The 24,465-nt window shown below is 37.7% G+C and overlaps 1 protein-coding gene across 1 annotated transcript in view; it reads right to left on the minus strand.

Moving 5' to 3' along the window:
- The window catches only part of DNAH7 (dynein axonemal heavy chain 7), a 385,917-nt gene that overhangs the window by 208,820 nt on the left and 152,632 nt on the right, over positions 1 to 24,465 (minus strand). Inside the window, exons 25-29 of the mRNA XM_062189419.1 lie at positions 14,189 to 14,357; positions 10,995 to 11,097; positions 10,748 to 10,875; positions 8,636 to 8,848; positions 3,370 to 3,468 (exon numbers count right to left, since the gene is read on the minus strand). Of these exons, the coding sequence (XP_062045403.1) occupies positions 3,370 to 3,468; positions 8,636 to 8,848; positions 10,748 to 10,875; positions 10,995 to 11,097; positions 14,189 to 14,357 (712 nt within the window). The remainder of the gene's footprint in view (positions 1 to 3,369; positions 3,469 to 8,635; positions 8,849 to 10,747; positions 10,876 to 10,994; positions 11,098 to 14,188; positions 14,358 to 24,465) is intronic.

The raw sequence follows: 24,465 nt of genomic DNA on the forward strand, positions 1-24,465 counted from the left end.
TATTACAAATAAAGCTGCAGGAATGTTTATGTAAAGACTGAACAAACGCTTTCATTTCCTTGAGTGAATACTGAGGAATATAGTAACTGGATAGCATGGGTGGGTGTTGAATATTTTAAGAAACTTCCTAGCTATTTTCTAAATGCTTGTACTGTTTACATTACATCTAGCAGTGTGTGTGAGTTTCAATATTTTATGATTTTTTTTAAACATTTTAGCCATGTTGTGTAGTGATATTTTATTGAGGTTTCAATCTATATTTCCCAATGACTAATTTCTTTGTGTTTATTTGCCATATATTTATCTTTGGTGAAATTTTTTCAAATCTTTTGCCCATTTTTAGTCTGTTTATTTATTTATTGGTAAATTTGGACAGCTCTTTACATATTTTAGATATAATTGTGTAAGTTCTTTATGCTTTTGGTATTTTAATTAATCAATTTTTGCCTAGCTCAAAGTCACACAGGCTTTCTCCTGTTTTCCACTAGAAATTTTACAGCTTAGGGTTTACATTTAATTTTATGATATTTTTAAGTTAAAAGTTGGAAAACTAATACTCACTCATTTCAAGTCTTATTATAAAGACCATCATATTGGTATTAATGTAACATATATAATCAGTGGAACAGAATAAATAGTCTATAAATAAGCCCACACATAATGAGTATATAAAAAACTGATTGCCAACATGGATGCAAGGGCAATTCACTGAAAATCTTTTTAATAAATGGTTCTAGGACAACTGGCTATGCCAAAATAAGTATTTCAATGGATACACTGTAGTGGATTGAGTTGTGTCCCCCTACATTGCATGTCCACCCAGGACCTCAGGATGTGAGCTTATGGGAAATAGGGCATTTCCAGATGTAATTAGTTAAGATGGCATCATACTGGATTCAGGTAGGCCCTAAATCCAATGACTGCTGTCTGTTTAAGGGAAAGGAAAGAGGGAGGTTCAGACACAGATGCAGAGAGACACAGGGCAAAAGCCCACATGATGTTGGAGGCACAAACTGAAGTGAAGCCGCTACAAGTCAGGGAACATTAAGTATTACAGAAGCTAGGATGAGACAATATTGAGAGCCTTTAAAGGGCACATGACCTCCCAAAACTTGATTGTGATATAGCCTCTGGAACTGCAAGAGAATACATGTTATCTTAAGTCTAAAGTTTGTGGTGCTTAGTTATGGCAACCCCAAAATCAATACAATCATAGAATATGATGTGTTTAGAAAGAATTATAACTTCATATTTAGTGTATATAATTTCATAAAGTTAATTGCAAGTTCTAAGAAAGTTACCTTTATAAACCAGTAAGGCTATCTTATCAGTATTACTACAACTTATGTGAGAAATATGACTACTTTTTTTACTCTAAAGGCAAAAGAGAAATTTCAGAAGTCTTTAATGTGAGAAGACATACTCAACTATACATTAGAATTTATGAGTTATTGCTTTAACCATCCTGACATTTAATCCTTTAAATGCTGTTATGAAAAAGACATCCAGTTCACCCAAGTGATAATTTTTTTTGAGGCAAAAGAGAAGAAAAAATACAGTATGGCTAAGAGGACTTGGTAGCCTGATTGGGTGGTGAGAATCCCTGTCCCTGCATGTACTGGTCATAAACACAAGTTACTTATCTCTGTGGCTCAGTTACACCGTATGTAAAAGAGGGATAATGAAAGCACCTATTCAGTTGGGTCATTTCAAATATTACATAAATTATTATTCACATAACACTTAGATTAGTACCTGTTCCATATTAGGGACATAATGTTTGCTAAATAAACATCATCTTTTCAGATTATTCAAATTGCTTATGCAAACCTCTGAAAGAAACAGATAACCCCAAAACATATCTGTCATTCAAAGTTCTCACCCTGGCCTGCGCCGCAGCTCACTAAGCTAATCCTCCACCTGCAGCGCAGGCACCCCGGGTTCTAGTCCCGGTTGGGGCGCCGGATTCTGTCCTAGTTGCTCCTCTTCCAGTCCAGCTCTCTGCTGTGGCCTGGGAAGGCAAGTGCTTGGGGTCCTGCACCCGCATGGGAGACCAGGAGGAAGCACCTGGCTTCTGGCTTCAGATCGGTGCAGCACGCCGGCCGTAGTGGCTGTTTTGGGGGGTGAACCAATGGCAAAAAGGAAGACCTTTCTCTCTGTCTCTCTCTCTCACTGTCTAACTCTGCCTGTTTAAAAAAAAAAAAAAAAAAAAAAGACAAGACTACCATCCCTTATTCTCTCACTCCTGCCAGGTGGAAAGTTTGAAATATGTCATATTTTGAAATATGCCTGTCATTAAGGGAGAGGTCTAGGGCAGCAGGGAGCGGGGACATAGAATGCTTAATGGTCTGCTGTCCACAAGACAGCCATGTATAACAAGAGATTGTCCCAATTGTAAAACTAATCATGTTCCACTTGAGAAACACTGTTCAATCAATGTTCACCAAATGAATACACAACTGCATGAGAATACATTTAGTGAGGTATATGTCCTCTTTCCAAAAAAAAACCAAAAAAACAAAAAAAAACCAACTTTTTCTCCTAGAATATCTGTACAGTGCACTAGGAAACTCAGAGAAAAACTTTAGAAAGAAAATCTGAACTCTTCCGTTGTTGATTTGTTCCATAAAACATTTGTACTTCCCACTCTAAATCATAAGGAAAGCGCCCTTCAGAATGATGAAACACGACTGCTATGGATAGCTAATCACACTGGGCTAAACTAATGGCTCTGTCTTCTCCCCCTTCCCTGCCACAACCTGTCCAGTCTTACGTGCTGAAAGCTAATGCCTGTACTACAAGGCAGTGCCAACTACTACAACATCTAACGACTAGGAGTCCACTGAATTCCTGATGTCATCTACCTGGTATTGGGGAAAAGGACAACAGTGATATCAAATGATACTCTGGGAAATTAATATTAACACTTGCTTGCAAGGACTCATAATCCTATCTGAAATATAATAAGATTAAGTCTGGTTCTTATGTTAAATTATACAATTTCATACAATTTATTTAAGGAAATTAACCTTATTTTATTCCTGCAGTCATAGTATGCTAGACAAATTATTTTTCTTCATGGAGTCTATATTCAGGTAGAATTTATAAGTGAAACACTTTATAATTTTGTGTATTGATTATATTCTGCAGGGAAAAACATATACTATTTAAAAACCCCAAGCTGTTTAAAATCATCTGAAGCAAAAAAGCCAGCTAACTACACTTCAGATAAAACATGGAATGATCCATGTTGCTTGGTACCTTGTCATTTTTTTCTATAGTGGAAGTTCCTCATAAATTTTCAAACTTGGACAATTTGATAAATACATCATAAGAGTTTTGATACGTTGGAATAATAAATGTCCTTACCTCAAAGAGTGGCAAATCATGGGATAAAAATTTTGGCAGATTTACATCAATAATAGATCTAAACAGCAAAATTTCTTCATTTTCATTTGGATATTTCAGCTAAAAGAAAACATATTCATTATGTTATCTGCAACTGCTGACTGCACCAACCTCAAGTGTGTACACACACACAGGCAAACAAATACAAAATGTTGCTCTTTTTTATTTTCATTTTATTAGATTGCTATTAGTTTTGGTCGCCAACACTGACATTTTGAGTTTTTTTACTAGTCTATAATAAAAACCTAGGTTCAACTAATTACCCTTTCACTGTTACGCTGAAAAAAAAAAAGCCATTTTTGGCCATGAATTCATTATGGTTTACCATTGCTTATATTTTGGAGTAAAGCTTGCTTGTCCTATGCATTCAAGACCAGCAGTGGGTTGAGTAAGTGAAATCATTACAAGTGGGCAATCATCTTGAAAAGACACATTTACATGTAACATATATAAACATTCATTCATTTCCTTATTTTGATGCCAAGACTTCTTCTCTGAATGTAAGTTTCTTCATCCTTTCTCTCTCTTCATAAATAATAGATCTACCTTCTTAATTGATAATTTTAAGGAAATTTAAGTGTATTTTTCTTTTTTAAATTTAACTACAGCATGTAAATTTAATGTATTTCATATATACAGATTCAGGGACATAGTGATACTTTCCACCCTAGCCTCCCTCCCACTGATACTCCCACCCTTCTTCCTCCTCCCTCTCCTATTCCCATTCTTTTATACAAAGATCTATTTTCAGTTTACTTTATACTCATAAAATTAACCCTACACTATGTAACCCTACACTAAGAGTTCAACAAAAAGTATGAAGAAACAAAAAACTGTTCCTCAACAGAAGAAACAAGAGCTGTTCAAAATCATCATCTCTCAAAGTGTCATTTCTCACCTATAGATGATCTTTTAGGTACTCTATCAGTTACCACAGATCAGGGAGAACACACGGTATTTGTCTTTCTGGGCCTGACTTATTTCAAATATAATGGTTTTTTTATCCAGTCAACAGTTGATGGACATTAGGGTTGATTCCGTATTTTAGCTATTGTGAACTGAGCTGCAATAAAAATGGGGGTACAGATCACTCTTTCATATGCTAATATCTTTAGATTTGGGTAAATTCCCAGAAGGGGGAATGCTGGATCATAGGGTAGGTCTATATTCAGATTTCTGAGATATCTCCATATTGTCTTCTGGTGGCTGCACCAGTTTACATTCCCACCAACGATGAATTAGGGTACCTTGTTCCCCACATCATCACCAGCCTTTGTTGTTTATTGATTTCTATATGAGAGCCATTCTAACTGGGGTGAAGTGAAATCTCATTGTGGTTTTGATTTGCATTTCCCTGATGGCAGTGATCCTGAGTATTTTTTCATGTGTCTGTTGGCAATTTGGATTTCCTTTCTTGAAAAATACCTGTTCAAGTCCTTTGCTCATTTCTTAACTGGATTGGTTGTTTTGTTGTTTTTGCGTTTCTTGAGCTCCTTATCGATTCTGGATATTAATCCTTTATCAGTTACATAGCTTGCAAATATTTTCTCCCATTCTGTCAGTTGCCTCTTCACTTTGCTGAGTGTTTCTTTTGCAGAATAGTAGCTTCTCAGCTTGGTACAATCCCATTTGTCTATTTTTGCTTTGATTGCCTGTGCTTTTGGGATCTTTTCCAAGAAGTCTTTTCCTATGCCAATGTTTCGCAGAGTTTTAACATTTTCTAATAATTTGATGGTATCAAGACATAAATGTATTGTTTTATAAATTTTTAAATTTTTTTTTTCATTTTATATACTTTTCTCATCTACATCTAATTCAAAGTAAGTATTTTAGCATTTCATCTTTACTAAATTTTTCTTAAATAATGAACTCAGTTTTCATGGAAACAAAACCCTTCTTGTTTATGTACCATTGGTTTCCCCACCATGTAACTGGATGACATAATAACAGTACCACATCCAGCTGGCTTTAAAAAGATTCATGAATGAACATACTAGTTTTTGGTAAGGAATCTGCTCACCTGAGGGAAGCCAGAGTGGGACAGCAGAGCAATGTGCTGCCTACTGGCTGTGTGCTCTCTAGATTCTGTGTCAGTGAGCACAACAGAGAATGGAATAGGCTGGCTTACAATCTAAGTCAGTTGAGTAGATGTTAAAGGGGTGTTAAAGAAAACTCTGTATTCACTTCCAAAACATCTGAGGTATAAATGAAATTTACTAGAAATCTGGTTGAATTTTGAACCCATTACTCGTGTCCGTAAGAGAGTTCACATAAAATTAAGAGAAATTTAAGTATAGAATTACTTCTCCCAGCTTTAATACTTTATCACCACCTCATTCCAAAGTTTCTTATACTATCACACATTTATTTTCCAGAGCCCTCTCCCTTGTCTATAGAATATTTCTGCCTGATAAATGCCTTGTTCTACCTAACTGGATTAGCCTTGCAATAATTGCACAATGCTGGCTATCAGGTTTAGCCATATCCCAGTGCCAGTGAGCCCTGTTCCTCTGGACTTTTTATTTGATCAATCTGACCACACATAAATTACAAAATGTCACAAGTCGGCTTTGTTATTTGAGAGGCTGCTATTCTGAAGCAAATGTGCAAATTATTTCTTGACCTAAAAGAAACAAACTTTCAAATATTCAGGCCAACACATCCAACAATTCTGAATTAGCTTTTGACAAAGAATGATAGAATTCATTTGCAGGATTCATTTGCTCAGTAACTTTAATAGCTCAATTCCATGGTGAAGATTTCAGTGATGACATACACTAGGACAATGTATTATCTTTTCCATTATCTGACCACACTGGAATCCTGACATGACAGTTTAATACAAATTGTTGCCTCTATTCACTTTTGTTTATTACAAAACACAATGACTTGAAGCTATGTTAGGCTAATGTGAAATAGAACATTACCGCTATATATCAGAATTCTTGATAACATTAGTACGGAAGATAAAAATGTATGTCACTGTTCTTAATCATTAGGATACATTTTAAAATGTGTATCTTCTACAAATAATGAATGTGAAAATTTTGCATTCTGCAAGGTCATATTTTACATTTTGCTGTTAGGTATCACCTATCTTGCTTTCATAAGAAGCTGACTAATGTAGTTACATTTCACGGTTCCACAGAATATTTCCAATGGAATGACAACCAAGTCTTAAAAGTATTTGAGTTCTTCATATATGAGAGGGCTTCAAAAAGTTTGTGGAAAAAAGATTTAAAAGTTTATTTTGGTACAAAAAATGAGATTCATGTAATTTCTTCATTATATGCAGTTCTACAAACTGAAGATCCTTCTTATATACTTAATATCTAGATCATTTAATTTTTTTAATTTTTAAAATAATATTTATTTGGAAGGGGGAGGGTGGTTCCCATCCTCTGGTTTACTCCTCCAGGCTGAAGCTAGAGGGTCAGGCTGAAGTTGAAAGCCAGGAACTCAATCTGGGTCTCCCATACGGGTGGTAGTAATCAAGTACTTGAACTATCACTTGCTGCCTGCCAGAATCAGTAGTGGTGCCAGGACTTGAACCTAAGCACTCTGAAATGGAGTGTGGGTATCTCAAGCAGCATCCTAATCACTAAACCAAATGCTCACTCATCTTTTAATTTAAAATTTATTTATTTATTTATTTATTTATTTATCTGAAATGGAGATAGAAAGAGAAAATAAACACATACTCCCATACACTGGTTTACTCTCCAGATGCCTGCGACAGCAGGCCCAAATCAGGAGCTGGGAATTCAATCTGGATCTCTCATGTAGGTGGCAGGAACCTAATTACTTGAGCCATCACTACTGTCTCCCAGTGTCTTTATTAGCAGGAAGCTAGAGTCAGGAACCTGAGCTAGACATCAGAGCCCAGTACTTTAATATGGAATGCAGGTATCTTAACTGGCATCTTAACCACTAGGCCAAACACCCATCCCTAGATCATTTTAAACGCAAACATTATACACAGCAAATCACTTACTACTAGTCCACAATTGACTGCAATTGCATTATAGTTATATTTAATCATATCAACTGATATTGTTTATGGCTTTTTGAGCATGTTTATTAATTATACATTACTTATTTTAAATTAATTCAAGTTATATAGGATGACAGCCTTCAAAATATTTTTCAGAAACAAGCAATTTTGTTCCTTAGTAATATTGTTTTGTTTTTGTTTTTGTTTTGACAGGCAGAGTGGACAGTGAGAGAGAGAGAGACAGAGGGAAAGGTCTTCCTTTTTGCCGTTGGTTCACCCTCCAATGGCCGCCACAGCCGGCGCGCTGCGGCCGGCGCACCACGCTGATTCGAAGCCAGGAGCCAGGTGCTTCTCTTGGTCTCCCATGTGGGTGCAGGGCCCAAGCACTTGGGCCATCCTCCACTGCACTCCTGGGCCACAGCAAAGAGCTGGCCTGGAAGAGGGGCAACCGGGACAGAATCTGGTGCCCCGACTGGGACTAGAACCCGGTGTGCCGGCGCCACAAGGCAGAGGATTAGCCTATTTAGCTACGGCGCCGGCCAGTAATATTGCTTTATATTTTGAAAATTATGAGACAGATAACTCTTGGTGATTTAACCAAGAATTACATGTGTAAGGTTTTAGAAATCATCATGCAATTTCTTTTTTCAGGTGTGCAAAATAATAAATTGTTTTATTCAGTAATTTATTTTTTCACTTAGTTAATGAAGCCAACTTCTAACTGAAATTTTGTAAAGATCTACAGTATTGAGCTTTATTTTTTAAAAGATCTATTTTATTTATTTAAAAGGCAATGTTACAGAGAAAGAAAGAGAGGGAGGGAGGGAGGGAAGGAGGGAAGGGGGGGATAGAGGAAGGGAAGGAGGGAGAGAGAGAGAGACAGAGAGAGAGAGAGAGAGAGAGAGAGAGAGAAACTTCCAGTGAACTGTTGGTTCACTCCCCAAGTGGTCACAATGGCTGAGGCTGGGCCAAACTGGAGTCAGGAGCCAGGATCTTCATCTGGATCTTCCACATGAGTGCAAGGACCCAAGGACGTGGGCCATCTTTCACTGCTGTTCTAGGTACATTAACAGGGAGCTGGATCAGAAGTGGAGCAGCCAGAACTTGAATCAGCACTCCTATGGGATGCTGGCATTGCCAGCCACAGCTTAACCTGTTACACCACAATGCTGGCCCAGGTATTGGGCTTTACAAAGGAGCAGTTTATGAGTCAGAAACCCTCTAGTTCTCTACCTTTAAATTCCCAGCAGCAGTAAGCACTGACTTCACAGCTCTCATTCCATAGTCGTAGTGATGCTGAGATGATAACTGCTCTGAACACAACCGATATGTAGCCACAATTTTCACTGACAGTGGCCGAGCAGTAACAAACCCACAGGAGTACAGGACTATTTCAGCAATCATGGCATAGTCAGGCACCATCATTGCTACTGTCCGAAAGAGAGCCTATGGGTACAAAGAAAAGATCCTGTTAAAAAGATGATAATAAATAAAATTCTATACTTTGTTTCATAACATGTTACAACTTTATAGCTTTTTTGTAACGCAGTTTCAAACTGTAATGTTGAAGTAATACAGATAAAAACACTAAAAAATTAGTTTCTTATTATGGTTATATAAAATATATCATTAAACTTTTGCATCACTTTCTTCCCCGTCCAAATGTTAAGTACTAATTATGTTGCGTTCTTTGGGGAAGCAACACAATATAGGGAAATGAACCTCAGACTATGCCGGGATTTCCACCAGCCTCTCATCTAGGCTGCTGACAAAGCATCTGTCTGTTTTGGGGCAACTGGGCTTCAAGCAAGGCTTTCTAGTGGTCTATTTAATTTTATAATCTGGGGATAAAAAGATAACCCATAATAACAAAGACTATATTACATAAATGATATATTTTGAAATTTACTTAAAACTTTTTTGTCTATAGCCATGATCTCAGTCTCTCTTCAAGTATAATAAAGAAAACTGGAAACAAATAATGGATGATTGCTACTGGAGTCAAATGAATTTTCAAAATTGTGAAGATAATTTTTTCTCATAGTATTTTAAATACCGTTAGACAAGTAAATGTCATATGATGATAAGTAAACATAAAAAAACTGAGAAGACTAAAAAAGAATAAATAAGAAAATTTAAATTTGGAATATTAGTATGCTCATGCATTAAAATATCAAATTCTTGTACTAATGAGAAAAATTAACAATATTGTAGGGGACCAAAGGATCACCTCAGATGAATTACAATCATATTCAGAAAGTTCGTAAGTGCCTTCTGGGAATTACCTGAATTACCAGAAACATAAGGAAGATAGAAAATAAGAACATCTTGCTTAAGTCAACATATTTTCTCCACACTGAGAAAAAATAAAATTTTGCATCAAGCAAGACCTTTACAATGTATTAATTTTCAGCTGCAGACCTTGCTCCTGCAGATTTGTCTTTCATTTATTTTAAATATTTACTTTTATTTATTTGAAAGGCAGAGTGACACAGAGAGAAAGAGATCTTCATCTGCTATTCACTCTCCAAATGGCCTCAATGGCCAGGGCTTGGCCAGGCCAAAGCCAGGAGCCAGAAACTCCTTCTGTTAGGCCACTTGGGTGGCAAGGGCTCAAGAACTTGGGCCATCCTCTGATTCTTTCTTAAGAGTATTAGCAGGGAATTGGACTGGAAGCAGAGCAGCTGGGAATCTCTAACAGGCAGTCTGATATGGGATGACTGCATTTCAAGCAGCAGCTTAATCTTGCAACACAACACCAGTCCCTGAAATCTTGTTAATGAGGTTACCATTAAAGAATGGAAAGAATAATGTTTTAAAATACAGCTTACACGAATAACTTGGAAGAGAAGCTTAAACAAGCATTCTCAATCACTTCATCCATGAGAACAAAGAATACAAGAAAATTGTCATACACATGGTACCTCTTTTACAGTGGAGGCTCCCAACAATTACTTTTTTCTTAATGAATAGAAGAAATAAGGACTGAACTAACAAATCAGTTGTTAACCTCAAGGTTAGGGTGATACAGTCTTTCTACAATAGCACAAATTACAACAGTTTGGAGCGAACATCTGTACCATATGCTGTAGGTTTCCCTCTGACCACCTCAGGTAAATTTCCATTTACATTGTTTCAACTCCCTTTTGACGGGAGGCATTGGTGGTATAGTGATGAGCATAGCTGTCTTCGTTTTAAAAATTCTCTCAGAATAATTTTCTAAATATTACAATACTTAAGGACAACTATTTTCACAAAATTCCTGGGTAGCATATTCTTTCTTTTTATGTATTAACTTTGTATATCACAGAAAGGAAGTAGAGGATATCATCATTTCCCTCATACCTTCAGATTATCTGGCAGTTCTGATCGCCCAGCATACCCAGGGTTCATGGTTATGAAAACAGCACATGTAGGGTCAAGTTTCAGTTCAGTTCCTTCAAATACTAGTATTTCAGCACCTGCATTAATACCTGTAGGTAATCAGGAATGAAATGACTTAGCAATACACATATAAATGTGACTTGTACCATTTATTGCCTCACATATTTCTTCTATTTTCACATAACGCACAGACAGACTAGTTCATTACCTCTTTGGATAGTAAGGATTTGTTGAGCAACCACAGAAAGTACTTCTAAATCAATTCTGTTAAACTCATCAAAGCAAGCCCATGCTCCACAAGATAACAGTCCCTATGAGAAAAGAGTAATGAAATTTTTCAACTTTATCTGATTATTTCATTGAAATGTTGCATTTTTACCTGATCTTTTTCAAGGATTTAATATCCTATCAAGGAAATTGCTTATTCACCTTTATCTTTAAAGACAGCTTATTTTTCATTACTGATTCATTATTCTCTATGAGTAAAGAGTTTGTTCAATTGAAAATTTTTCCCATTGATTTTTTTTACATTCCTTATATATCTTGGCATTTGGGTGTACATGTGTAATTTGAAAGCCTTTTTATTTTATTTACAAGTTGATTATACTTGTTTCTTTCACATTAGCTCAATAGAATGGGTTAGAGAAGTTCTCTATATAAGATGACTTTTGCTGCCACCAAGACTGCTTTGTGGTCTGAGCAGCTTAACAGCCAACTAATATAATTTAAGGCCCCATTTGCAATCCTAACTCACAGCTACCTAACAACATTGTGACATCTGGTGATAAGGAAAAACTTTAAAATTAAGCAGGAGTCGACGCTCTGTCCAAATTCAGGTTTACTTTTTAAGAATGTAAAACAATTAGGCTGGCACTGTGGCTCAACAGGCTAATCCTCCACCTTGCTGCGCTGGCACACAGGGTTCTAGTCCCAGTCGGGGCACCGGATTCTGTCCTGGTTGCCCCTCTTCCAGGCCAGCTGTCTGCTGTGGCCCAGGAGTGCAGTGGAGGATGGTCCAAGTGCTTGGGCCCTGCACCCCATGGGAGACCAGGATAAGCACCTGGCTCCTGGCTTCGGATCAGCGCGGTGCACAGGCTGCAGTGCGCTGGCCGCGGCAGCCATTGGAGGGTGAACCAACGGCAAAGGAAGACCTTTCCCTCTGTCTCTCTCTCTCTCACTGTCCACTCTGCCTGTCAAAAATAAAAAAATAAATTAAAAAAGAATGTAAAACAATTAAACAAGTATTTATTAAGAACATGTTTTATAGATTGTGTGTATGTCTCACTGAGATTTTGGTATGTGCCTGGCATGATGCTGGGCAGTATGTATGTATGCATGCATGTATAAATATATGTATATCTGTACAAGTGTATGTATCTATCTACCTATTTAAGAGGCTGAAAGAGCAAGTGCTCATCCATTGATTCACGAAATGTGCATGAAGGCCAGGACTGAGCCTAGGCCAAAGTCCAGATTCAGCAACTCAGTATAGATCCCCAATGCAGGTGGCAGGAATTTAATTATTTGAGCCATCATCATTGCCTCCCAGGGTCTACATTAGCAGGAAGCTGGAGTCAGGAAGGAGAGGCAGGTGTTGCACCCAGGTACTCCAAAGTGGGATGCAGCATCCTAACTGGCATTTCAAGTGCTAAGCCAAACATGCATCCCTGTATATATCTCTTCTGCAAGAAAAAAAGGCTAGAACATGTGTTGCCACACAGTAAATAGTGGCTGACTTTAGATTTTTACACAGTTCATTCTACTAAATCAGGCTGTACTGCTCATGCATGTCATAAGAAACAGTACCTTCTTATTATTTAGAAACTCTGTCCATGACTTCAACTTCTAATCAACAATGTAATCAAAGAATAGAAGTCACAGAGAAGAGAATGCTTATGAAGTCACATATTCAAACAGCTGTACAGATTGTGAGGTTCTTGATAGGAATAATCATGTATTTTTAAAGTTTGCATCCTCATGCTTCTTTAAACACTTAGTAATATAGCACCTATTTAAGCTATGTGTTGATTCTTTTAAATTTGCTATTTATTTCTTAAATAATCACCACAGTAAGACTGTATGTCATAACAGAGGATGAATTAAAATGTTAATTGGTCATTTACATGTTTCTTCCTAGTTTATTCATTATCATTTCAACTTGGCATTGAACTCACTCTAATTGTTTTAACATCATGAATACATAGTCTTCTACAACTCCAAATTTACTACAAAATGGCCAAGCTATATTCAACCAGGAAACATTTTACTGTATTGAGGAGGAGTCATATGTTCCTTTTGTTAGTGTGTTTGTTTTTTTTTTAAATGTCAATCCTTCCAAAGAAAATTTGGGAAAGAATATATTTAAGAATATTTAAAATGTATCTTGAAAAGTACAGAAAAATTACATAAATAAATAGAAAAAGTCAATCTCAAATAGATCATTTTGCATTCAATTGTAGCACTTAACATTTTCAGGAATAACAGCTTCTAGCAAACAAGCTGCTAAAATCACCACATGTTTATAGGTTTACAGGCAGGCACTTTGCTGATTTCATGCCAACTTTTGGAATCTTACAGAACCCTAAAAGTGCAAATCTGACTCAGTATAAGGAAAAAAGAATCCCACAAAACAAGACCAAGATTTAAAGTTCACTGAAAATTATTAATTAGAATATGTCTATAAAAGTAAGTTACTCATGGGGTGGGCACTGTGTTGCAGTGGATTAAGCTACCACTTAGCATGCCCAGATCCCATATCAGAGTCCCCGAGATTAAGTCTCCTCCACTTCTGATACAGATTCCTGCTAATGTGCCTGGGAGGCAGCAGGTGATTGAGTCCCAAGTGGTTGAGTCCCTGCAACCCTCATGGGAGACCAAGATGGAGTTGGGCTTTGACCTGGCCCAGTCCCACCTGTTGTGGGAGTCTACAGGGTGCACCAGAGAATGGAAGATAACGCCCCTCTTCCCTTCTCATCTCTCCCTCTCTGTCACTCTTTCAAACAAATAAATTAATAAATCTTTAAGAGAAAGTGAATCACTGGGACATAATACATTTTTGAAAACTAAGATCTATAAGTTAAAGAAGTCTTTAGATTCCTATAACCTTTATGTAAGGTAGAAGTCCTGAAACATTTATCTGTCCCAGTGTATTTTAAAGACACCCTTCACTCTAATCAGTAATAATGACCTATCATGGCGGGAACTAGAGAGATAGTTAGAGCTGCTCCACAAACAAGTTTTTCATTTAACATCACTTCCCTTGAGAATTACTGAGACAAGGTTTTAGTTTTTAACTTCTATTTAAGCCACAGAGTTTTTAATTTGCAGTCAGTTTTTCTTTATAAATAATCTTCCTCTCTGATCAGTTAATCTAGTGTAAGGAAATGAGGAATAAATTCAAACCTTAAAGAATTTTCCTAAAGCCAAATAATCTAACCCATCAGAGCAGTTGAAAACAACACATTGTTTGGCCACAGCTTTTGCCAAGTCCTTAGTTGTTTCAGTTTTTCCAGTGCCAGCTGGACCCTCAGGTGCTCCTCCAAGGTGCAGGTGAAGAGCTCCAAATAAGGTTCTAAAATAGAACAGACAGATAGTCTTTATATAATAGTATGATTTTGATGTATATATCAAGGAAAAGCAAACATTCAGACTGAGAGCCAAAACTTGCCACTTCCTCCTTAATAATTTCTTCCTTCCCACTAACTTTGGGAAACCTTCAACGGTATATTACTTTGATGTTGTATTTTGCTTCAGAATAGCTGTTTATATGACAAATTTAGCACAAATTTACTTTTGAAATTCAATGATGATTTCTGGTCAATATGGTGAATTCAGCCAACCCTGAGCCACCTAACCCCCCTTACTGCAAGCACCTGAAATGTTGCATGAACAAAAACAAAACAGTAACTTTAAAATACACAGCTATTTTTTCTTAAAGCATGAAAGGAAAATCACCAACAAGAAGGGAATGCAAAGTTGCAAGGTAATGAGATACTCAGGCTGCAGAGACCATATTGTTTTAGTATCTACACATAAACAGAAGTGGATTTATGTCCTCATAGAAACAGAAAACAAGTTCTCAGACTGAGCAAGGTGTGGAGCTGGAATGGCTCCATCTGTATAAATCTAGAATCCACAAAATGCTGCCTTGGCTCAAAATAGAAACTAAATTTATTCCTGCAACCTACAGGAGACAGACAAAGAAGAATTCCAATCACAGAAGAGACATGGCAGTGTATCTTTCATGCAGGACCTGGTGGGATGCTACATAATTAATCTAAGGGAGGGGATTCAAACTTCCATTAGCATAGCATAAGATCCCAGACTAACAAATTAGCATTAATTTTATTCTGGACCAGAGACAATCACATAGCTCTCTTCAGAGATAATAGTGAAACTACTCCCTACTAAAGGACACCTTAACAACTAGCAACATACAAGATTACATGGGTAAACAGCCACTACTAAAATGATTTCAAAGCTAAAACCAGGCAGAGGTAAAAGTTGAGTCAGACTAGCAATGCAAAAACAGATGGACAAAGTCTGGAGGTGTTACAACATAAATGGCATCCTGTCCTCTTTGGATCCTGGTAGTCTATTAAATGAGATTTTAAACTGAAAAAAAAAAAAAATGACACCAGAAAATTTTGTGTGTGTGTGTGTGTGTGTGTGTGAGAGAGAGAGATGTCAGTTTCATAAGAGACAACTTGAAATGCTAGTAACAAAAATATAATCGTAGAACTTCTGAAAACTCAATGAATAGGGTACATATTAGGAAAACATAAGGAAAAAATATTGTACAGTGGAAGGTAAACAATATTTCATAGATGCAGGGACTGCATATAAGAAAAGAGATTAAGTAGAAAGAAGAAAGTGGAGGAACTGGTGCTGTAGCATAGTAGGTTAAGTATCTGTCTGCAGCACAGTAATTCCATGTGGGTTCTGGTTCAAGTCCTGGCTGCTCCACTCTGATCCAGCTCCCTGCTGATGGCCTGGAAAAGCAGTGGAGGATAGCGGAAGTCTTGGGCCCCCTGCAGCCACGTGGGAGACCCAGGGGAAGTTCCTAACTCCTGGCTTTGGATTGGCTCAGCTCCAGCTGTTGTGGCTATTTGGGAGGTGAACCAGCAGACAGAAGACCTCTCTATCTGTAATTATGTCTCTCAAATAAATAAATAAATCTTTTAAAAAAAAATAGTAATAGCAATGAATACCAGGAGAGTATTATCTTTGGAAGACTGAGGGAAAACTATTGTTCATCTACAATTCTATTCCTAGCTAATCTATCATTTAATAATTGAGCTTAGACCAATAAAAAAAGATAATACAGATGAAGACTGATAGAACTGATTATTTTCAGAGCCTCACAGAGAGAATTAGTAAAAGAAGTTGCCTAGTAAGGAGAAAATTAAACCAGAAGTAATATAAAACAGGAAGCAATAATGAGTAAAGAAGATGATAAAATCTGGGCAAACCAATATATATACACATATATTAGCTATAAAAATATGTAGGACTATACTAAATCTTCTTTTTCTGTCTCAAATTTCTGACTAAAGTCCTGAGGACAAGAAATGTCAGATTATCGTATCTTATGGTCAATAGAAAAACTGTAAATGAGAGTCCAGACGTGAGGATTTCTTTGGAAATAGCTATTGGAGTGTTACCTATTTTGCATCTCAGTGATAGAGAGAGAACAGCACTTCTTACTTTCCTAAGCTAATTGAGGGGCCATTAAACAATTACTTGGAGAGGTCTGGCATGCCATGTACACCCCTGGGAGTTTTTGGAACACAAGAGCTGAGAGCTGACTCACAACTTAAAATATTTAAAGTAGAAAGAATTTATGGAAATGCTAATAATAGAGTGGGATACAAGAGGACAATATGATGGATGTGAAGTAGTCAGGCATACAGGTTGGAATTGTTCGGATTTGTGAACTGGAAGACCACGCTCCTGTGTGACCTCATGCTCCTACCTGATGCCTTTGCCACGCCCTTGTGTGGCCTCATTCCCCTACCTGGCCGTACTGGGGTGCCCACCAGCCAATCAGGTTAATTGACCACTCCCCTTTGGAGTGGGTTAAAAGCCTGGGGCACAGTGTGCCCAGGCCTGCTCTTTCTCCCTGGCTTCTTGCTAGGAAGGGGCTTGCTGTAGCCCAGTGCCTCCAGGACACATGGCCTTTGGGCCATGTGCTCTAGGCTTCCTGGCCTAGATGCTCATCCACGTGGCTGGTTCCTGGTGCTTGGTATGAACCCCTAATTACCCCTCTCTCTCTTAAATAAAGCTCTCACTCTCCTATGCATCTTTCTTACTAAATAAAAGCTTAAAACGTACCATGCTGCCTCGTTTATCTGTGCCGGTATTTAGAATTCTTCTCTAAATATTAGGCAAGAACCCTCTTGGGCTTATTAATATCAGGGATTTAGTAATAAGCCCGTGGTGAAATCATAAGGCACCCCAAATTCTGGTAGTACATGTGGTATCCCAGTTAGCATTTCTATGGAACTTTAAGGGGCCACATTTTAGTGTGAATTTTAGGGGGTCTTGTCCAATTTCAGATGTACACCTATTGCTAGCAAAGCAAATGCATATCATTTGGGCAGATCCCTATTTCTCTAGAACAGAGCTAGATTTGAGTCACACTGAATGAGATACTGTAAAGGAAGCCCTGCTGGAATGAGAAGACCCCAAACAAAGGGCCTGTGTAATGGAGGCTAAAGTGAAATTACCAGCAACCAGCCAGAGATGCATAATTCTACAAGTGGGAGAACCCAGTGTCTGGGGGGGCTCTCAATATCCCAAACACTCCTTATAAGATCTGGCAGATCTGGGTTTATGCCAACACTTACAGCACTAAACTTTTAAGAAATAGTTGTCACTTATACAAGTACATTTTCTTCCCTTCTCCCTTCCCTCATCATTCCCCAATCCTGGGGGCACCACAACATGAGCTGTGGAGGAATGAATGCCAAGACAGGGGAAAAAAGGACAAATGATTGATCATATCTACTCAAATGTAGGCTTTGAGCCTGAGTCAGGCTTGAGCAGAGGGAAAAGGGAAGTTTTGATGGATGAGAGATGTTAACTTTGATATTAGACCTAAGTGGACTTTTAGTATCTGAAAAATATGACTCATAATTTAATATCTTAGAGTGATCAGAAAAGCCAGGGAATCTATCCTAGATTTTGTCTAGGAAATGGGAAAATATTTGATAGAACAATTTTAACATAAAAAAACAAAATGGCTTTCCGCATGAGCCCTGAAACAAGTATGTTCAATAAATTATTTAATTTTTTAGAAATTAATTAAAAAACAAAGTTAAATTCAGTATTTGACAATAATTTGGAATACAGAAGAGAGGACATTTGAGTTAAAGTAGTGAAAGTCCTTTCATTATTTAGAAAGAAGACAGAGGTACTTATTGGTTATAGACTTCATAATGAAATAAGCAATTATAAAGAGTAAGGTAACTTTGGGGGCCAGCATTGTGGCTTAAGAGGTAAAGATGGCCTGAGATGTTAGCATACTGTATTGGAGCTGGTTTGAGTCCTGGCTGTTCCACTTCCAATCCAGCTCCCTGCTAATGTGCCTGGGAAAGCAGCAAAGGATGGCCCAAGTGCTTGAACCCCTGCACTCATGTGGGAGACCAGAAGAAGCTCCTGGCTCCTGGCTTTGGATTGGCCCAGCTCTGGCAATGCAGCTATTTGGGGAGTAAACCAGCAGATGGAAGATCTCTCTTTTTCTCCCTCTTTCTCTGTAACTCTACATTTCAAATAAACAAATAAACCTTTAAAAAAGAGTAAGGTAACCTCAAGAGAATAGAAAGAATCCCAAGCCATATTCCATATTGCGTCCATCTGAGATCAGAGAAATGAATAAAGATAATTATATCACTTAACAGAAGATAAGACAGAAGGAAAACAAAGCAATAGAAAACAAAAATTAAAGCTTTGAGAATAGAAAGGACAAAATACAATGATTCAGGTAAGTCCAAATAGTCAACTAATCACATTAAATGTAAATGGATTAAATTCTCTAGTCAAAAGATACATTACCCCTTAGCATTTTCATGTGGCTCAATCCCCTTCTCCTTTGATATAAAATTGCCATCCATATCTCAAGTAACTTTCATTCCCATCTGGGTTACATGTACCCATATCATCTACTATTTCACTCAGTATACTCTTTAGTAATCATTTTCTAAATTGCCTTTCCCATCTGACTGAGAAACATCTGAGTACAGAGACTCTATCTGTTCTCTGTTAAGAGTACTACCAGAGCATATGGTATATAATAGCTAATCACTAATGCTTCTTAAATGAGTAAGTAAAATTTCAGAATTTTTATCCATCACACCTAAATGGTGGGCACATACATATATGTTAAATGCAAAGGAATTTCTATATTATAAAAACAATAATGGCTTCAGCTGGGAATGGGGTATAGCTATAAGCAATAGTATTAATGTCAGATTTTAGATAGATTCTTCAAATGACTGGGCCTGTCCCTGTGTCATGTAACTGGCACAATATCAAAACATATTCCAGTACTACTGCACTGCTCTTAGCCTTAATCCTGAACTACTTTCCCTGATTTCATTTCATATTGTATAAATAATACTCCTGCCAGGGCTATGAGGAAGACACAGGCATTAATCACCATCTTCTATCAGAAAGACATCAGCATTTTAAATAAAACACATGAATAGCCTTACAATTCACTAAAACCATTTACAATTCTAATCACTTTCTAGGAACCAATATAATTTAAAATTGCTGTTCAGTTTATGGGAATTAAATACATTTTAATGAAGGCCTACTTTATGTCAAAAAATGTGTTATATTGGGTTATAAGAAAAATAGGATTTAATCCTTGTCCAGGAAAAGATTGCAATAAAATATATCAAACATTTTGGGAAGTGAACTAGGAGATAGGATCTTTCTTTTTTCTCTCTGTATATCTTTCAAACAAAACAAAAAATATAAAATAAACATATTTATAATCCATTGTGGTGAACAATAGGACAAGAGGGAGACACCAAGTGTGAGGGGAGTCATATTGAAATCTAACATAGATGAGAATGTCAGAAAAGGCTACTTATTTAATAAATGGTAATGTCCTAAAGGATTATACCTTCTTGAGGAAAAAAGGAAGAATAATTTTCTTGGAAAATGAGATAATGTGTACAAAGGAACTGAATTGAGAAACAAAATGGTATGTACAAGAAAGAGTTTGGCATTATTGGACTATAGATATCGATTGACAGATTATATTCATTTTCATATGCTATGTTTGTTTTTTGTTTTTTTTTTGACAGGCAGAGTTAGACAGTGAGAGAGAGACAGAGAGAAAGGTCTTCCTTCTGTTGGTTCACCGCCCCCCCCCCCCCTCAAGTGGCTGCTATGGCCAGTGCGTTGTGCTGATCCGAAGCCAGGAGCCAGGCACTTCCTCCTGGTCTCCCATGCGGGTGCAGGGCCCAAGCACTTGGGCCTTCCTCCACTGCCTTCTCAGGCCACAGCAGAGAGCTGGACTAGAAGAGGAGCAACTGGGACAGAATCTGGCACCCCAACCGGGACTAGAACCTGGGATGCTGCTGCTGCAGGCGGAGGATTAGCCTAGTGAGCTGTGGCGCCGGCCTGCTGTTTGTTTTTAATAAATTGTACAGGGCTATTAAGTAGCTAGTAGGTCAGAGCTGTTCAAGCAAACATGAAGAAAACAGTGCTGGGTGGAATCTGCCTATTCTTCCACTCATGTTAAATATATCAGCCACATGGACAAAGTTTCCACCAAAATTTTCAAGTTTCTGTCCGGTCAGCTCACACCTAGGAGGTCAAATGCAGACTTGAACAGAAACCTGTGAAGTAGTGAGCAGGGTCACTGTATGATTCTCACTCCTCATCTAACATTGGGTGAGTTGACGTGACTATTTTTTCTCTTGGATTCAGCTCTTCACTCATACGGAAAGTATGCTTGGCATTAAGGAGAAGAAAATAATTAATTGTTTTGAGGCTAGGTATATTCTTCTATAAAGATTGTACATAAGAGCTTTAAATTGAAGATCAGATACTTGCTCACCTATTTATATACTAACACTTTGCTTTCCATTGACTTAAGCTTTTTGGATACTATGGATGGAAGAAAAACATAAACTCTAAACCCCTAACTCATATTTAAGGAACAGTTCTAAAATAAAATCAGATCTTTGACAAAGAAACAAAAGCAAAAAAAAAGAAAAGAAAAAGAAAGAAAGAAAAGAAACAAAATCAATTCACTGGAGGAAGGATACTCTCTTCAAGAAATGGTGTTAGGGTGCTGGTGCTGTGGTGAAGCGGGTAAAGCTGCAGCCTGCAGGGCCAGCATCCCTTATGGGCACTGGTTCAAGTCCCGGCAGCGCCACTTCTGATCTAGCTCTCTGATACGGCCTGGGAAGCAGTACATCGAAGATAGCCCAAGTCCTTGGACCCCTGCACCCATGTGAGAGACCTGGAAGAAGCGCCTGGCTCCTGGCTTCTGATCAGTCCAGTTCCAGCCATTGCAGCCATTTGGGGAGTGAACCAGTAGATGAAAGACCTTTCTCTCTATCCCTCCCTCTCTCTGTCTGTAACTCTCCCTATCAAATAAATAAATAAAATATAAATAAAATGGTATTGGTACAACTGTATATCTACATGCATAAAATATCAATGACAAAATTAGCTCAAAATGGATCACTGAATTAAATGTAAAAATACAAAACTATAAAACTTCTAGAAGACAATGTAAGAGAAAATCTAGGCAAATTTGGGTTTGATGAAAACTTTTTAGATCAACACCAAAAAGCAAGATCCATGAAATAAAAATTAAAAATTGGACTTCATTAATATAAAAAAAACTTATACTCCATGAAAGACACTATTAAGAGAATGAAAACAACTAACTGAGCACCAAAGGGAAAACCTGTTGTAGTGAATTGGACACTATGAGAAACAGTGATTTGATCAGCTCTTGTCCTGACTGTTGATGTACAATGCAATACTTTATCCATTATAGTATTTTTTTTTTGTTCTAGTACTATTGTTTGAACTCTGTAATTAACACACAATTATTCTTAGGTGTTTAAATTTTAACTGAAAAGTGATCCCTGTTAAATATAAAATAGGAAAAAGAGAGGGAGGAGATATACAATTTGGGACATGCTCAATCGGACTTGCCTCAAATGGTAGAGTTAGAAACGTGCCAGGGGATTCCAATTCAATCCCATCAAGGTGGCATGTACCAATGCCATCTCACTAGTCCAAGTGATCAACTTCAGTTCACAATTGATCACACTGATAAGTCTAAGAGTCAAAGGGATCACACAAACAAGACTAGTGTCTGCTAATACTAACTGATAGAATCAAAAAGGGAGAGAACGATCCAACATGGGAAGCAGGATACACAGCAGACTCATAGAATGGCAGATGTCTTAAATAGCACTCTGGCCTCAGAATCAGCCCTTAAGGTATATGGATCTGGCTGAGGAGCCCATGAGAGTATATTAGGCATGGAAAGCCAAGACACCCTGGGGAAAAAAAAAAGAAGACCTAAATGAAAGATCTCTGTGAGTAAGATCCCAGTGGAAAGGACGGGGCCATCAAAGAAGGAGGTACCTTTCTCTGAAGGGAGGAGAGAGCTTCCAATTTGACTATGACCCTGTCAGAATAAGATCAAAGTCGGCGAACCCTAAAGGCTTCCACAGCCTTGGCAACTCATGACTAGAGCCTAGGGAGATTACTGACGTCATAAACAAGAGTGTCAAATTGTTAAGTCAGCAACAGGAGTCACTGTGTACTTACATCTCATGTGGGATCTGTCCTTAATGTGTTGTCTAATGTGAAGTGATGCTATAACTAGTACTGAAACAGTATTTTACACTTTGTGTTTCTGCGTGGGTGCAAACTGATGAAATCTTTACTTAGTATATACTGAACTGATCTTCTGTATATAAAGATAATTGAAAATGAAAAAAAAAACCTGGTGTTAAATTGGAAATTGCATAGAAAATTAATCAATTTTTAAAAAATATCATGTAGGATCTCTGTCCTTAATGTGCTGTACATTGTGATTTAATGCTATAACTAGTACTCCAACAGTATTTTTCACTTTATGTTGCTATGTGGGTGCAAACTGTTGAAATCTTTACTTAATATATACTAAACTGATCTTCTGTATATAAAGAGAATTGAAAATGAATCTTGATGTGAATGGAAGGGGATAGGGAGTGGGAAAGGGGAGGCTTGCGGTTGGGAGGGAAGTTATGGGCTGGGGGAAAGCCATTTTAATCCATGAGCTGTACTTTGGAAATTTACATTCATTAAATAAAAGTTTTAAAAAAAGGCCGGCGCCGTGGCTCAATAGGCTAATCCTCTGCCTTGCGGCGCCGGCACACCGGGTTCTAGTCCCGGGTGGGGCGCCGGTTCTGTCCCGGCTGCCCCTCTTCCAGGCCAGCTCTCTGCCGTGGCCAGGGAGAGCAGTGGAGGATGGCTCAAGTGCTTGGGCCCTGCACCCCATGGGAGACCAGGAGAAGCACCTGGCTCCTGCCATCGGATCAGCGCAGTGCGCCGGCCGCAGCGCGCCAGCCGCGGTGGCCATTGGAGGGTGAACCAACGGCAAAGGAAGACCTTTCTCTCTGTCTCTCTCTCACACTGTCCACTCTGCCTGTCAAAAAAAAAAGTTTTAAAAAAAGAAATGCAAAAAAAAAAAAAAAAGAAAATGCAATCTATAGATTAGGAGACAATATTATTCATAAAAGACATGTACCCAAAATATACAAAGAACCCTTAAAGCTCAATAGTAAGAAAACAATCAAACCAATTACAAATCAGGCAAAAGATATGGGCAAAAACTTCAACAAAGAAGATATTATTAGGGAAACAAGCATGGAAAGAAGCTTAACGTCATATTCATTAGGAAATTCCAAAATAAAGCAAATTTATATTTAACTATATATCTACCAGAATGGCTACAATCCAAATGCTGGCAAGGATGTGGAGCAATGGAATCTCATGCATTGCTGGAAGGAATGAAAATACTACAGAAATTTTGGATGCAGGCTAGGAGTTCCTCACAAAGTTAAATTTACTCTATGATCTAGCAATCACGTTACTTGGGCATTTACACAACAAGTTAAAACTTCTGTCCACACAAAAACCTGAACAAAAATATATGTAACAGTTTGATTCATAATCACCAATACTTGGAAACCACCCAGGTGTCCTTCAAGAGGTGAATGGAAAAACTGTGGTATGCCCTTAGAAACATTATTATTCAGTAATAAAATGAAATGTGCTTTTGCACTACAAAAAGACATGGAAGAACCTTAAATGAACATTACTAGGTAAAAGAAGACAGTCTGTGATTCCAAGTAATAAAACTCTAAAAGACACAAAAATCATAGTGACAAAAAGTGGTGGCTGTCAGGGGCTCAGGGGGAAGGCAGGAGGAATGAACATATAGTGCAGTGAAACTTATAGCAGTGAAACTATTCTGTATGGCATTGCAAAGATGGATGTGTGATGATGCATTTGTGAAAACCCATCAAGCTATACAACATAATGGACCTTGTTATAAACCGCGGACTTTAGTTAATAATATGTTAATATTAGTTCATCAGTGGTAATAAAGTACTATAGTTATGAAAGATATTAATAATAATGGACCA

The sequence above is a fragment of the Lepus europaeus genome, chromosome 1, assembly GCF_033115175.1.
Source record: "Lepus europaeus isolate LE1 chromosome 1, mLepTim1.pri, whole genome shotgun sequence".
Taxonomy (NCBI): Eukaryota; Metazoa; Chordata; class Mammalia; order Lagomorpha; family Leporidae; genus Lepus; species Lepus europaeus.